At 33.8% G+C, this 16,875-nt stretch overlaps 1 protein-coding gene across 1 annotated transcript in view; it reads left to right on the top strand.

Moving 5' to 3' along the window:
- Positions 1 to 16,875, top strand: part of PIG-S (phosphatidylinositol glycan anchor biosynthesis class S) — a 105,531-nt gene that overhangs the window by 5,994 nt on the left and 82,662 nt on the right. The window contains exon 4 of the mRNA XM_085810504.1: positions 15,709 to 15,870. Within this exon, the coding sequence (XP_085666630.1) occupies positions 15,709 to 15,870 (162 nt within the window). The remainder of the gene's footprint in view (positions 1 to 15,708; positions 15,871 to 16,875) is intronic.

The following is a 16,875-nucleotide window of genomic DNA, read 5'->3' as shown; positions in this document are numbered from 1 at the left end:
TGTTGTCAATTAGCCAAAGTCTTGCCCATTTGTATATGAATACATGGAAAATACATCATTTATTGTGATCAACAATTTGATTAATATGATGGAACTATTATCGTATAAATTTTTTAAACCAGAGCAAAGTTGCCAAATAAGGTCAAAATAGAATATAAAATTTGCAAATTACAGACAAATGTCGCCAAACAGCTTGACTTCAATTTCAGGTAAGCATTTTTTAAAAATTGGGCAAAAAGGCAACCATAGAATATTTTGAATATGCCTGTCAATTATTAGGGTAATCAGACACAAATCTTTTTCGGGGGGAAAAAAATTCCCCGAAAACATATATAGCAAATTAAGGTTGGTTGCTTTTTTGTTTAATTTAAAATTTTACATTGGTGTGTTCTCTCCAAATTGAGGGATGCCTTCTGAATATTAAGGTTATGAGTACAACATCAGCCAAATAATTTCCATAAATGTTACGAACAGTTCATAGACAAACTTTTGCATTTTCCTAATTTCCATTTTTTACTGTAGACATATCTATTTAATATGTTCTTAATATTTTATATTAAATTTGTTAAATTTCATAGGCATTTTTTCTCACCATTTAATATTATCAAAATAGCCATGCACAAGTGTGATTAAGCCATGCACAAGCATTATTTCATGATTGGCACCTCTTTTAAATAGGAATGACGTTAATTTTCCTGCAGTAAGTACAGGTGGTAACACAGGTTTTTGGAACACTATGATTTAGTAATTATGATCACAAATATATTCACTTAAGTGAAACCATACCTAATCTGTTAAAAATACCTCCTCTGAAATGGAAACTTAACCATGAACGAAATTCTTCCAGAACAATAATCAAAGATGTGAAACAATGGGGCAGCGTTCATTGCCTGCTATTAAAAGACTCATCAAATACCTCTCTGCTTTCAGAGAATTTGTGCTCCCTTTTAAACAGTTTACTAGTCTCTTTTATATAATGGAACAATGCAGTAATCAGGAAAACTGTGTAAACAAAATATGCATAAAATAATATACTATGAAAAACATGATCCATTTTTAATTTGAGCATCCAATATGCATTCCCTCTTTGTTTGCATCTTCAATTAATTAAGGATTCAGTTCTTGTGTTGCATAACTAAATGAAAATCAGGATCACTAAAATACTACAAGGAAAATTTAATTTTCAGTTGTATGAATGATGAGCTTTATAATAGTAATGATGTATAAGTATAGTATAGTAGCTAATTAAATATAACATACTTAAAATTCACTTATCAGAGACTGGAAGTAAGTCTTGAGCTCTGTTGTTGAGCATTCTGAATTGATGGCTAGTAACACATTCGGAAAGACTTCCATCCCTTGGATTATGCCTAACTCTGAAGCAGTGGAAGCTGACCACCAATCTTATCGATCAAGTTTCTCTGAAGCAGACTTGAATGAAGAAGTTGAAAGGAAAATGCAGAAACTGCATAAGGAAATTGATTTCTCAGGCATTACAGCAGAACATGTAAAAAAGTTTTCCTAAACCTCTATAATAACCTCTCAATAACGAATGGAAATTACCTAAAAACCCTGCCTACTTGTAAACTGAAAGAAGGTCAAGAACCCAAGTGTATTTCCTGAGGGCAAAACCATGTTAGTTCATACTTAGGATGCCCTAAATTTTAGAAAAGACATAATGACATGAAAAAGAAACAGGAGCTTAGAAATCCAGCACCTACCAAATCTGCTACTTGGGTCAGTTTTGCTACGTTTGTAAAGGACATTCCACCGTTAAAGCTTTACCACCAAAAAATCTTCATACAGTGAAACTCTCAAGAAGTAAAAATTTACCCTATTCTTGATGTTTTCAAGAACCAAAATAATCTTTAGTTTTTTACAAAGTATTCTGTCAATTGCACAAAAAATATGAACTGCTAATTCTCAGGTTGAAAAATTAATCTTAGAACTGCAAGCCATGCAAATTATATTAGCCTTCTCTGAATTTTCTGTTTGGATGTCCAGATTAATTCTGTTTGGATGTCTGAATCAGGACTCCGCCCACTCATCCAGCTCTTCGCAGATAAGTTTCGTTTTATGTGCCATTGTCAATGATTTTTTACTCCTTTCTTACTAACTCTGATTTTTCTTGACAATTCACCTTTCTATCTTCTCACCCCTCTCTTCCCTCTGCTTCTCAGCCATGCAGGCATTCCTTTTATTCACCCATATTCCTTCTTTTCTGTTTTTTCCCAACTCTGTACAAATTTTACTCTTCTGATGTGGAGGTGTGTGGTGTTATCACAGGGACTCCGTAAACCTTCCTCACTGGCGTCAGCAGACTGGAAGTAATTTAGCTGGAAACTTAAATTTAACTGTTATTGATGGTTATTTTGCTTTGAGGTGCTACATTTACATAAACCTGCAAAAGAGCAGAATTTGATCAATATATTTATGACTAAATATAATATAGAATATTTATTTTTATACTAAATTGTAATACAACTGTAACTTAAACATATGACATAAAATATGAACAAATTTATTACTTCCTTGTATGAAGCAAAAAAGAATTATTGTAATTGTGAAAAACTGTGGGTGTCATATTTCAACAGAAATATTAATTTTGACCATTACGGACCCATACAGAAGAATTTTTTGCTGAGCCATGATATATATGGCCAGAATAAAGGACTCTTTTATTTCCTTGTATGAAGTAAAGGAAGTATTGTTATCATGAAAAATTGAGTATCATATTTCGTATAAAATATCCATTTTGACCGCTACCAAATGCAATTTAATAATGCTTTTGTTTGACATCTGTACGTAACAGCAGAGTAAAAAACTCTTTTTTTTTTTTTCCCAAACAGATTATAAAATGGATTTAAAATGTATTCAGGAACGTTTTTTTCGTGATGTCTTAAGTACATTTGTATGTACGTATGTATTTATCTTGCATAACTCAAAAACGAGTAGCCTCAGAACATTGAAATTTTGTATATGGGACTGCTATAACATGTAGTTGTGCACCTCCCCATTTGGTTTCAATTGGTACTAACAAAAGTATATGTGTGCATATATATATATACCAAGTAACAGAGTGAGTATGTGTCTTTAAATGTGGCTAAACCTTTTTTTTTTTTTTTTTTTTTTTTTTTTTTTTACCATAGCAGCCATATTTGTTTTTACATTTGAAACTTAGCAGAATAGTGATTTAAGTCAGTTTCTGCACCTTCAGTGTTTTTTTGCTGCCGAGTGGTACCAAAAGTAAACTTTCAGTTTTGTGCACTGAAAAATCTGCCTTCTTGCCTGCTGGCCAGATCGCTTGCTTTTGCATAAAAAAAACTCTAATCTTAATCGTAAAAATTGATTTTTTAATTGTTTTATTTGTATTTGATGTTTTTCTATATTTTTCAGTTTTTAATGAAGATATTTTGAGGTTTTTATGTATTTTTGCCTTACAATGAAGTGAGAACTGAATTAATTGAAAGAGCAATATATTTCTAATGAATTTTGAGGAAATAAGTTTAAATCAAATGCAGCAAAAAATGTGTATAATTTAATATTCCATATAAGGAATTTGTGGTGTCCATATCAAAATTTTTCTGAAACAAATTGTAAAATGGATTCAGAAGGGATTTTTTCATGATATCTATGTATACGTATGTAGCTTGCATAATTCAAAAGCTATTAGTTGCAGAAGGTTGACATTTTGTATATGAACTGCTATAACATCTAGTTGTGGATGTTACGCCATCCATTGCCCGCCGTAAGAGGGCGCTGTTTAATTTTGCTAGTTTTTTTGTATCATAGTATATGTTAGTGAGTAGGAATAAAATGTGTTGTCCTCAAAGGTAGCGTCGATCTTTTGATGAGTGTGGAATTCAATTTCTGCCCCCCTTCACAAACGAGGTGAACATGTTATGGTGTCAGGAAGTGGAGTCAGGTGAGAATGTGATGGTAATAATGTGTATCATCGAATTTTGTGTGAAAAAATAGTGTGGCGATATGGGAATATGTGTTGCGCAAAAATCGAAAGTGAAGGTGTTCCATTGTGTAGATTGTGGTGAGTGATTTTGGTTTGTTGTAATAATGTTTAGTGTTAAATTCTGTTTATTAGTGTTATGTATTGAAGTGTTCCTACTTGATAATTTGAGTTGATAGTGTCTGTGTTGAGTTTGATTGTGTTCGTTTTTGTACTCATTGTGTTCTAGTTGTCAATTCAAGGTTGTATTTTTCTTTGAATTAAGATCAGTCTGAAGTCGCTTAAGTCATTAAAAAAAGACGAGTTGACGCTCGTCGCGGAGGAATTAGGATTAGTAATTCCGAGCGGGGCGAAAATTGTTACTTTGAAAACTTTAATAGAAAGTTCAGAAGTTTGTGCAAATGATGCTGAATTTGTGCAAAATGTTATTGATAATATTCTAGAGGAAAAGAAAATACAAATTGAGAAACAAAAATCGGAAAATGAAATTAGATTAGAGTTAGAGAAAATAAAACTTTCTCAGTTAGAGGCGGAATTAGCTTTAGCTAACACTAGAAAAAACGTGCTACAAAATCCAAATGTTGAGATGGACAACTCAAATTGAAATATGGAAAATTTAATTAAAAGTATAAAAACATTAACAATTTCTGTACCTACTAAAGCAGAATCCTTTAATCTCTTTTTTCAATCAATTGAAAGGGCTTTTAAGGCAAAACAAGTACCTGAAGATTTAAAAGCAGAAATCCTATTAAATATTTTGGGAGAGAAGGTCACTAATTTAATGGTATATGTGAAGGAAGAAGATATTAATAATTACGATAAACTAAAGTCCATAATTTTAAAGGAATTTCAACCAACCCCTCAAGAGTGCTTAAATCATTTTCGTTCTATGCAAAAATTGTCATCTGAGACCTTTGTACAGTTTGCATCAAGGTTAAGTGCAAATTTTGAATATTATTGTCAGTTGAGAAATGTAAAAGATTTTAAATCGTTATGTGATCTTATGGTTTCAGATAAAATATTCAGTGAACTTGATCGTGAATTAAAAACCCATATAGCAGTTAAACAGGGAGAGACATGATTCGAACCCCAAAGTTTAGGTCGTGAATGCGATATTTATTTTCATCAAAAGGTAAACAAAAACCAGAATCCCTTTTTGCAAAATCATTTATAGGTAACGATTATAAAAGAGGCGATGGAAATAATGTTAATAAACTTCGGAATTATAATTACAAAAATATTTCTAATGTATATGTATCTGGAGCAAAAGATCAAACATGTATTTTGTGTAAAACTAATCAAAACCACCCGTTACAAAATTGTCCTAATTTTAAAAGGCTTTCAGTAAATGAGCGTGTTGAAATTATTAAGGAAAATAACCTTTGTTTCAAATGTTTTTCTTCCCAGTGTAATGCGAAAACGTGTAGAGCCAGAAATTGTTTCTGTGGGAAAGCTCATCATTCTATGATTCATTTTTATAAACAAAATAAACCTCTTTCCAAAGTAGAGAGCGGTGGCGCCGAACAAACTCAGTGCAATGCTTCAGTATCAAGGTCAAGCCGAATACATAAATCATCTGTGCTGTTACTCACGTGCAGTGTATACGTTAGCCCTGTTGATAAAACAAAATTGAATAAAGTGACGCGCATATTATGCGATAAGGGCTCTGAAAGAAGCTGGTGTATGAAGGCCCTTGCCAATTGCTTAAAATTAAAATCAATTAGAAAGGAAAGGTTGTCAGTTTTTTCCTTTGGCTCAGCAAAGCCTACTGAGAAATTATATGAAGTAGTAGAATTAAAATTATCTAGCAGATACAACCCTAATCAGTGTATTCAAATTGAAGTGCTAGTGGCCAATACTATTACAGCGGCATCTGTTTCTGTTTCAAATGAAGAAGTACAAAATATTATGCAGTCCCGCGGATTAGTCTTAGCCGACTGCTGTGACAGTGATATAACCATTGAGATACTGATTGGGGCAGATGTGTTTTGGCAGATTATTGAAGCTTCAGCTTTCAAAAAAATAAACCAAGAAATTACTTGCGTGCCAATGATTTTCGGGTTTGCTTTACAGGGAAGTCAAGATGTTTACAAGCCAAATGTTAAGACTGCAGTTTCAGCGAATTTTTGTGTAACCGCTTCAGATGTTCAGATATTATGGGAGCTTGATGCTTTAGGAATTAAAGAAAAGGAAGAGCTAAATGTAGTTGATAAAGCGCTGATAGATGAATTTGAGAAAAATTTAAAATTCGTGAATGAGAGATATGAAACTGATTTATTATGGAAGTTTAGTTACGATGAATTAGGAAATAATTATTTTTTAGCTAAAAAGAGGTTTGATGAGTTAGTAAAGGATTTTTCTAAAAATGATTGGGTTGCTAATGAGTGTAAGGATATAATAAATGACCAAAAACAAAATGGAGTTATTGAGGAATGTGGAGAGATGAGCATGAGTATTTTATGCCTCATAGAGCAGTTATTAGGGAAGATAAAGAAACAACTAAAGTTCGTATAGTCTTTAACTGCAGTTCAAAATCTAAAGGTAATCTTTCTTTGAACGATTCTTTGGAAACTGGCCCAAATTTAAATCCAAATATTCTTGATGTGATTCTAAAATTTCGTAATTACAAAATAGCATTTAATGGTGATATAGGAAGGCTTTCTTAATGATAAAAATTTCTGAAAGAGATAGAAAATTCTTAAAATTTCTTTGGTATTCAGATAACCCTAGTGAAGAATATACAATTATGAGAATGAAAAGACTACCCATTGGATGTAAAAGTTCCCCTTTCATTTTGAGTGCTACAATAAAGCATCATATAAAAAATATAAGGAAAGTAAAGTCATTTGAAATGTTAAATTCATCACTTTACGTAGACGATTTATATTATGGTGAAGACAGTGTAAGAGAATCATTTGAGTTGTCGTCAGATGCTGTATCAATATTAAAGAGTGGTGGATTTAATTTAAGGAAACTGAGGTCGAACAGTAGAGAATTAGAAAAATTGTGGATAGAAAATGGACTTAGTGACAGTGAGATAGTGGGAGTTCAACAACTGAAAGTCCTAGGTATGAATTGGAATCCTGATAGAGATGAGTTGTCATTGGAGGTGAAGGTTTTGGTGGATTTGTGGAAAATGCTGCGACGCACTAAAAGATGTGTTTTACAGACAGCTGCAAAAATCTTTGATCCTATTGGTTTGATTGCACCATTTGTGATACGTATAAAGTTATTGTTACAGGAAATTTGGGAGAGAGCGTGTGATTGGGACGAAGAATTGCCGGAGGACTTGCAGCAAAAGTGGATAACGTGGTGTAAAGAAATTGAAAAATTGATAGACGTTACTATTTCGAGATATTGTTTTCTGGATTGTGAGAATGAGCAATCCGAAGTACATGTGTTTTGCGATGCTTCACCAAGTGCTTACGGAACTGTTGTTTATTTTAGATATTGTGAGAATAATGGGAATTACAGAGTATCTTTTATAATGTCGAAGAGTAGAGTGTCACCGTTAAAGAAACTAACGCTGCCACGGTTGGAGCTAATGGCCATGGTAATAGGTGCTAGAGTGGGAAATTACCTTAAGAGTGTTTTTAAGGATAAAATTGGAAGAATAGTGTTTTGGAGTGATTCTTGTATTGCGTTGCATTGGGTGAAGGGAAGTGCGAAGAGATGGAAACAGTTCGTTGCCAACCGGGTTGTGGAAATTCAGGAAAGATCGAGTCCAAGTGATTGGTATTATTATCCGTCTGACGATAATTCCGCAGATTTGCTTACTAGAGGAATCTTGGCTGAGAAGTTGATACTTAATGAAAAATGGTGGTCAGGTCCAATTTGGCTTCGAAAAAGTTTTGAGAGTTGGCCTAAACATTGGGATAGAGGGTTACCAAATGTAGTCAGTGCGGAAATACTAAGAGAGCAAAAAAGATTCTGTCAAATGTTTTGTATGGCATACTACGTGTAGGAGGACGTTTTAGAAATGCCAGCTTACCAGACTCTGTGAAACATCAAATAATATTGCCTAAGAATCATCCTGTTACAAAATTGTTAGTGACATTTTATCACCTTATTTATATGCACGGAGGAGTACAATTAGTTAACTCTGCGATGAAACAAAAGTATTGGATTATAGGAGCAAAAACTGCCATATGCAGAGAAATAAGAAAGTGTGTTATCTGCACCAGAGTTTTCGAAACAAATGATGGCTGATTTACCTTCTGCAAGAGTGAATCCCGGAAGACCATTTCTTAAATGCAGAACTGACTTTTCAGGACCATTCTTGATCATCCCTAGACGTGGTAGAGGAGTTAAACCACTGAAAATGTACGTATGTGTGTTTGTATGCTTTGCAACGAAAGCCGTCCATATAGAACTTGTTAGTGACCTTAGTGCTCAGGCATGCATTGCAGCTCTGAAACGATTCATAGGATGATGAGGAAAGCCCGCTGAAATACTCAGTGATTGTGGAACAAACTTTATCGGTGCAAAGAATTACTTAAAAGCATGTACGATGGAGTCACTTGGTACTTACTTGACCAACGAAGGCATTAAATGGACAATGAAAGTTCCATCAGCCCCTCATTTTGGAGGCCTATGAGAGGCTGCCATTAAATCCATGAAGTTTCACATGAGATGTGTTATAGGATCGCAGATCCTCTCACAAGAAGAATTTTCAACGTGTCTAGTGGAGATTGAAGCCATACTTAACTCCCGTCCTTTAGTGGCTGCTTCTGAGGACCCAAATGATTTTTCTGTCATTACACCGGGTCACTTTATTATCGGTTCCGAGTTAAAAAGTGTTCCTGAGCCTGATGTAACAAATGAGAAAATTCCCATCCGTGAATGGTGGAAATTAGTCACACATATTTCCCAATTGTTTTGGAAATCGTGGTCAAAAGACTACTTAACTCAGTTGCAAGTGCGCAACAAATGGAAACTTCCCAGTGCCGATTTACGTGTGAATGACTTGGTCCTAATCAAGGACGAGAACTTGCCGCCACTTAAGTAGAAGATGGCAAAAGTAATTTGCAATTATAAGGGAACTGACCAAAGAGTAAGGTCAGTCAACTTAAAAACTGTGTCGGGTGAAATGAAAAGACCAATACATAAACTGGTCAGACTTCCTATAAATGACTGATTGAATTATTTCTTTCCATGTTTTATAATATATTTAGTTTGTTTAATTTTTATGTGTTGCATTATGTTTCAGTTTATATTTCTAGCTGAGCTGATGACGAGGTCATGGGGGCTCAGTGTGTTACGCCATCCATTGTCCACCGTAAGAGGGCGCTGTTTAATCTTGCTAGTTTTTCTGTATCATAGTATATGTTAGTGAGTAGGAATAAAATGTGTTGTCCTGAAAGGTAGCGTCTATCTTTTGATGAGTGTGGAGTTCAATTTCTGCCCTCCTTCACAAACGAGGTGAACAGTGGACCTCGCCGTTTTTTATTGCAATCCACAGTATTAAATGTGTACACACACGAATATCTGCTTGTTCAATAATTATTCACTTTATGCAAATTAAAATTTATTTAAAAAATTTTTTTAAAGTTTTTAAGATAAAAATTTTAGGATTGTATTATTATTATTATTATTATTATTTTTTTTTTTGTAGTTACATGCTTGCACTTTATTTACTTATGTTTTCTATGATATTGCAATTTAGTTTGCTGCAATAATTAATCAATTAATTTTGTTTGCATTTGAATTTGCATAAAGTTTAAATTTGCTTTATATGAATAAGATTATAATATCATATTTATTAAATTTATATATATATATATATATATATATAATACAGACACACACGCCCACTTATCCAGCCTTTATTTCCTCAATCATTGGTCATAGTCATATACTTCACAGGTGTTTCAAATGATGAAATTGACAGGGATATTAATTTCAAAATTTGCAATTTTTATGGCATTTTTTTAAACTTGCCTTGGTTAATTAAGTTAGAATAATTCAAGTAAGCAAGTTTAAATGAAGTGCACCAAAAATACAGAAGTGTTTTAAAGGACAAAAATATTCATGTTTTGGCTATGTCAAAAAAAAAAAAAAAAAAAAAAAAAATAATAATAATAATAATTAAAACAAAAAAAAAAAAAATAAATTTTGGACAAATAACAAAATTTAACTTTTGATGTGGTATCCTGATTCCCTGTTTATATATGGGAAAGTTTTATATTCCTTATTAAAAAAATTAATAAAATAATTAAAAATACAAGAAATTTGACCCCATGTATAAAAAAAATTTACCAGGGTATTCAGTTTCAAAATTTGCAAATTTTGATGTTATTTTCAACTTGCCTTGAGGGATCACTTTGTGGAGAACTCTTTATCATTATTATTATTATTTGTCCACTGGCCCAAGAGAAGGCGCTATCAGCCTTCTCCCTCTTCTCCACTAGGGAAAACTTCGGACTCAATCCTGCAACATGTGCCAACGTTCGAAAGTTACCCGGCACACACATAGCCCTTTGGAAAAAATCGTGATGCTCTCCAAACGATTCGACCATGTTCATATAGGCATCGTCAGTCCTCTAACACCATCTGACGGTTATCGATATTTACTCACCTTCGTTGACAGATTTACTCATTGGCCTGAAGCTTTTCCCATTCAAGACATCTCTGCTGACTCTGGCTCGACAATTCATCTCTGGTTGGATTGCACGATTTGGTGTACCATCCATTGTGACTACTGATCAAGGTCGACAATTCCAGTCCCACCTTTTCGCTTCTCTGATGTCTATGCTTGGAATACGCCGAATTCGTACTTCGCCATACCATCCTTCCACCAATGGCTTAGTGGAACGTTTCCACCATGACCTAAAAGCAGCTCTAAAGTGACATAATGACACCCGTTGGACTACATCACTCCCTCTTGTGCTTCTCGGTTTACGTTCTTCCTTCAAGCAAGACCTCGCAGGTACATCCGCTGAACTTGTCTATGGCACACACCTTCGATTACCATCTGAGTTCTTTCAGCCATCCTCTGCTCCAGTTGATCCAGCATCCTTTCTGCAGACTTTCCGAGAGGCAATGATGAAGCTGTCTCCAACTCCTACATCATGCCACAACAAATCCACCCCATTCGTACATCATGCACTCAGCACTTGCACTTATGTGTTTATGTGAAACGACGTGGTAAAACCACCACTCACTCCTCCATACGATGGACCATTCAAGGTCTGTGCACGTAACAATAAACATTTCACCGTTCTCGTGCACGACAAGGAAACCATTCTGGGAATAGATAGACTGAAGCCTGCCTTCTTCAAAGCTTCAAACACTCAGGTTCCTGTGACCAGTGATCCTCCTGCTTCCCTGGACCCAACTGTTTCTCCAGATACTCCTCCTTCGATTGACCATACGCTTCCTCCCAGTGCTCCACCAGTTGTCACACGATCAGGAAGACGTGTGCTCTTCAGCACCAGATGTTTGTGAACTGATTTTTTCATTGTACCTTTGGTATTCGGGGGGGGGGTGAATACTGTATAGAACTCTTTATCATTATTATTATTTGTCCACTGGCCCAAGAGAGGGCGCTACCAGCTTTCACCCTCTTCTCCACTAGGGCAAACTTCGGACTCGTTACTCTGTTCCTGGCTGCCGTCGGTGAAGCATGCGCTCACCTCTCTTCCACTTCACTTTCATGATTTCTTAACTACATGGACTTGCTAACTATAAAAATGCTTACCGTGCGAACTGTAATCATTGTGACTGTGTATCAGTGAACGTGTGTTAAAATTTATACCTTTTTCTAGTGTTAAATAAAAATTATCGAGTTAAGCTATCATCGTTTTATCTGCAGCAACCCAAAAATGGCATCCATAGACGAAAGCCATAACTTTATAAATTTAGAATAATTCAAAGAAATAATGTTTAAATGAAGTTTAGCAAAAATTGTATATAATTTAATAGGCCATACAAGGAAGTCATGTGATGCAGAGGAATAAGTCATCAGACAAGGATATAATCGCATAAGTCATCAGACAAGGAAGTCATCAGATTTTTATTACTTATATCTGAAGGAGAAAAATTTCGCCTCTCCTTATCTCTACTGCCTGGTGTGACTGCACTGGTCCTGGTGCCACCCCTGACCACATTTAGTTGTAGTGTTGAATGCGACTTTACTATTGGTATGATGAATCTGAGTATAATTATCTCATAATGAAAAGATATATATGATTATGTATGTGATACAGTAATTGGACAATAAAACTGAAATACTGCATTTGGACTGGGGTTTTCTTCCACAGCGGATCCGTTGGCGCCGGTGCGGATTTATTCGCCAAGCTCACCAACGGCTAATTGGCCATCATTTTAGAGGTGTATAGTTAAGTTGCATGATATTTATCATATGGAAGCCATTTTAGTGGTCATTTATCATTTATTTTAGCGGTGTACTAGTCAAGTTATAAGATATTTAGCATACAGAAGTAAAATAAATAGGTTGATAATGACATTTAGCGGTGTATGTTTAACCCGGGAGGACGCACGCTGTATTATTTAACACAAGAACGTCCGTCGCAATTAAATGACATACAAATGAAACATATTACAATTCAGTAAAATAATGCATTATGTATTATTTGTAACATTTATTATATAAAATAGCTTAAAAATAATGATAATTTTAAAATTAATAATGAATAAAAGTACTTACATTTTCTAGATGACTAGGAATCATTGATTTCTATGAGAAATTGGTGTTTTTTATTTTTGAATGCAATTATAATCCAAATCATGCAGAATTATTACATGGACAATGAGTTATATAATTAATTTTCAAATCAATTAGGCTCAAGAAGAAGTAGATATTTTGTAGTTTATACATGAAGCTTCTATTTCACAGTGTTCTTGACATATTTTTTTTACACTTCACACATACAGTTTTTGATTTTCTGTCTTTTTTTCTTGAGCACATGTAACATCGGTAACATAATTTTATTTTCTTTGTTTGCAAATCTTCAAGAGAATCTTTGTTGTATTCCTACTGTTTCTGTTGTGATTTCAAATGAGGATCTAAAAGTGCAAAGGCCAAATCAGAAATGCCTCCTATTCCTGAACTTCTCTGGTGGAGTTTTAGTAGATAAAAGCAAGATCCTTGAATTTATCTTGGCAATATTTAATAGCGAAAAAAATATGCCCATCGGTTTGATATTCTGGCCACAGAATAAGTGCCACCTGTTTCGTTGACTATATCAACTGCTCTTTTTGTCATGTTATAAAACGTAATTACTTCAAATTTCTTCAAATCTCACGTGCTTTTATCAATATGGTCATCATTGTGCATAGTTGACAAAAGGTTAACACATTGGTTCTTTTTAGCCATATAAAAAAGTAGCATTATATCCTTCTGAAAACCCAAGAGAGTTGAATGCTGTTCTCTATTCTTCGACACAAATTCAGGTGGGATAATCTTCTTATCCTTGCATATTGTTCCAATGATAGAAATTTTATTTTTCTGTAAGAAATTGGCCAATTCATAACTGGTATACCAACTGTCTGTGTCAAACAAAACATGACAATGCTGAAAAACGTTTCTTCCAGAATTGTATAATGGAGCTAGGATGTGCTTGCTTTTTCACAAGAACTGTTGACTTTCTTGTATGACCCATCTGGCTGCTGTCCTGAGTAAATTTCCATGTTGAAAGTATAGAAGGTTCTAAATGAGTATAGAAGAATATAAGTATAGAAGATGATCACTAAATATATTGTAAAGTATTTTTCAATAATTGACAAAATAACAGACTATCTTCTTAATAAAATATAAATTTTATTTTTAGCTTACGGAGATAGATAATTTAAATAAAATTCTTTAGTGGCAAAATTTTCATACAACTACTAGCTGGTAAAACTTCAGAATTCTCATTTAAAAAAAATTTTTACATCACACAAATATGGCATTGCCACTTCAATAATAAATATATATATTTGTTAAATAACAAAATATTACAATATCTTCAAAATCTTGTAAGAAAGTCCATCTCTGAAAAAGATGTTTGGAAACTTATAAGAAATGATGATCTGCAAATTTACCTTAAAATGGACCTAATTCAATGCTGTATACATTAGTGCAATTTAGAATATCCAAAGTGAGAATGGAAAAAGCAATATTCTCATTTCCATTTATAAAATAACCAATGCTGTTGACAAATGAATATGTATCCTAGGATAATTCCAGTTCCAGGATATCATAGAAATTATTTCTCCTTATAACAGATGTGGGAAAAACCAGCAGTTCCAGTATTTTAGACTTTGCATTAGACCTGATGAAATTAAACATGACAACATCATTTTCTTTTGAATGATGCAGCCATACGTATGAAAAAGGCAGATGAAAAACTTAAAATAAAACTTGAAAATAAACAGCCGTGTTATCCCCCCCCGGCCGATTTTCATCACCTCATCCGGTAGTGACTGACGCACTGTTAGCCAGCAGCAAAACGGAGCCCCGAACAGACAAAAAATATTCTTTTGCTAAGGCAAGTGCTTGTGAAACCAGGTTTCTACCTCCGACATACCAATTCGCCAGGTTACCAGCTTTTATCGCCATTTTTGGCAATGTTTACATTTAAAGGATCCTTTGTGGAAGTGCTTCCTTGGACTGTAATTTTTAATATAGCATAGGTCCTCTTTTGGAGGCCAGTATTATAGTGATTCTTCTTCGACATTGCTGTATGAACCATGTACACCATTAAAGGCATTTTTAGCCATTCTTTTTTTAAACCAGAAGCTCTCGGTTACTGTTGGTGGGAAAAAAAAAAATTTTCTCAACTCTGCCCACTGGCAAACCCCATGCAGATTAAATGGTATTGAGATCAGAGGATCATACCAGTCATGAAGAATGTTCCAATGTGTATGATTTCTTTATACTAATTTTTTTGAAAGAATGTAATACATATTTTATGTACTAGTTTGAATTGACAACCCTGCAAGAATGTATGTGCAAATGTTACTTGCATCCATGGAAAACTAGGACTCAGGCATATATAGTCAGGCATACCATTGAGCATTAGGCAATGCAGTTGCAGATAGCAGAGGTAGAAACCTTAATTCAAACAGGCTTTGTTAAAGATGCTTGATAGGTTTTGTAGGGAGCAGTGAAAATTACCAGAATTGTAAACAAGATGGTAGTTACAATTTAGTTGTAAAAGAATGGTGCAATAGCAAGTACGTGCATTGTCTGACTAACATCTGTAATCATTTGATTTCTTGTTTGGGCAATTTGACTTTGTCATCTCTCTTCTCTGGTTTGACAACTCTGGACTATTTCTTTTGGGATTACCTGAAGAAGAGAATCTGCACATTGTTTGCTGAAAACTATTAACAAACTGAAGAGTGCCATCAGCCGTGAAGTGCATATTCAATAGGACATGTTGAGATATATTGTGAAAGCCTTTCCGCGTCATTTTGAACAGTGCATCCAAGCAGAATGATAATCTATTCAAGGTGCACTGATGTCTTAATGTCCATATTGTACACTGCATTTGATGCTTATGTGTATACTATTTTTTCCCCCATTAGTATTAGTGACTGCTTGTAGTGACGTTAAGTCACTACAAGCAGTCATCATCTTTCTGTTGTCATTTAAAACTGATAAGCACACCATGTGTCACCTTGTATAATGAGAAATATCAGATAATCCTATCTTGTTAATCACTGTTAGTATAAATTTTTGTTTATTATGAGCTACATTAATTTTAAATTTATTTCCATTTTTTTTTTCTCTTCGAAAGATTTAGATTCAGCTTTTGCTTTGTCTGAGCAAGTATTAAAGGCTGGTGATCATAAAAAATCATATGGAAACATGCAAATAATAGTTTTGCCTAAAGATTATGCAAAAGGTCCCAAATTTACAATTGGGAGGAACAGGCAAGCTTACATTTTAAATGATGCAGGTGAGTAATTTTTATAATTGTAATAGAATTATTAATCTAATCTTTTTATTTTAATGTTTTTATGGTGTATTACTATAAATTAATTTTAATGTTCTTCGAGAAATATAAGGAAATGAGAAGTTTTTAAATTGGTTTTTGGTAGGGTTTTTAACTCTTTCATTTTTGCATTTTGTTAAAAGTTTGTAGAAAAGATGTTTAGAAATTCACAATTTTAGATTGGGAGAAGATATTTCAATAAAGTTTTGCAGATGAAAATTTTTATTGTGTAATATATGTAAATTTAGAAAGTTATAATTTTTAAATCAGCTTTCTGTTTTTCAAGAGTTTTCAAGAATTCTTTTAAAACTTCATACAGGCAGTGAAAAATTTATTTTCAGTATCACTTTAATTTAATAATGCAATATTTTTGGTGCTTTCTGATTATTATTACTCCCATGAAAAATCTCCAACTTTTTGTGACTTTATGAAAACCATATATTTGGCTTAACCCTTTGCGGCACAGTTACTCTGTAGGTTACTCTGAACCTTCTTTATTTATAGTAGATGGCAGTTCAACACAAACCAGTCCATATATTTTAGCCATGTTTAGTTTTTTAAGACCCTCATTTTTCAAAGAAATCTTCCAGATTTTTTTTTTTTAGGGTATAAAAGGAGTTGTTTGAAAAGAAATTTCTCTGTTATATTTTTGGCTGTATGCTAATCTCCTCATTCTATATTAGTTTTAAATTTCTACCTTGAAATCTTGCCTAAAATCAAACGGCGAACCCTAGGTGTGCACAGACCGGGCTGACCCATAATCTAGGACAACTGAGACACTGTATTCTTTGTTCCTCCGCATCTCATCGGTCAGTTCATTAATGCTTGTTTCAGCACTCTTTTCGTAGCTCTATTCAATCAGTTTGCCACTTTGTGCACACCCTCAGAATTAAAACGATAAGTGCTATCTTCACAAAATTTTGCTTGTGTACTCCTCTAGGCCTAATTAGACTGCCTACTTTTTTTTTT

This window comes from Stegodyphus dumicola, chromosome 2 (genome assembly GCF_044657685.1).
Source record: "Stegodyphus dumicola isolate Sdum_Otavi_A_Nest chromosome 2, ASM4465768v1".
Taxonomy (NCBI): Eukaryota; Metazoa; Arthropoda; class Arachnida; order Araneae; family Eresidae; genus Stegodyphus; species Stegodyphus dumicola.
The sequence above is the reverse complement of the archived record's forward strand: the minus strand, read 5'-3'. Positions and strand labels throughout refer to the sequence as shown.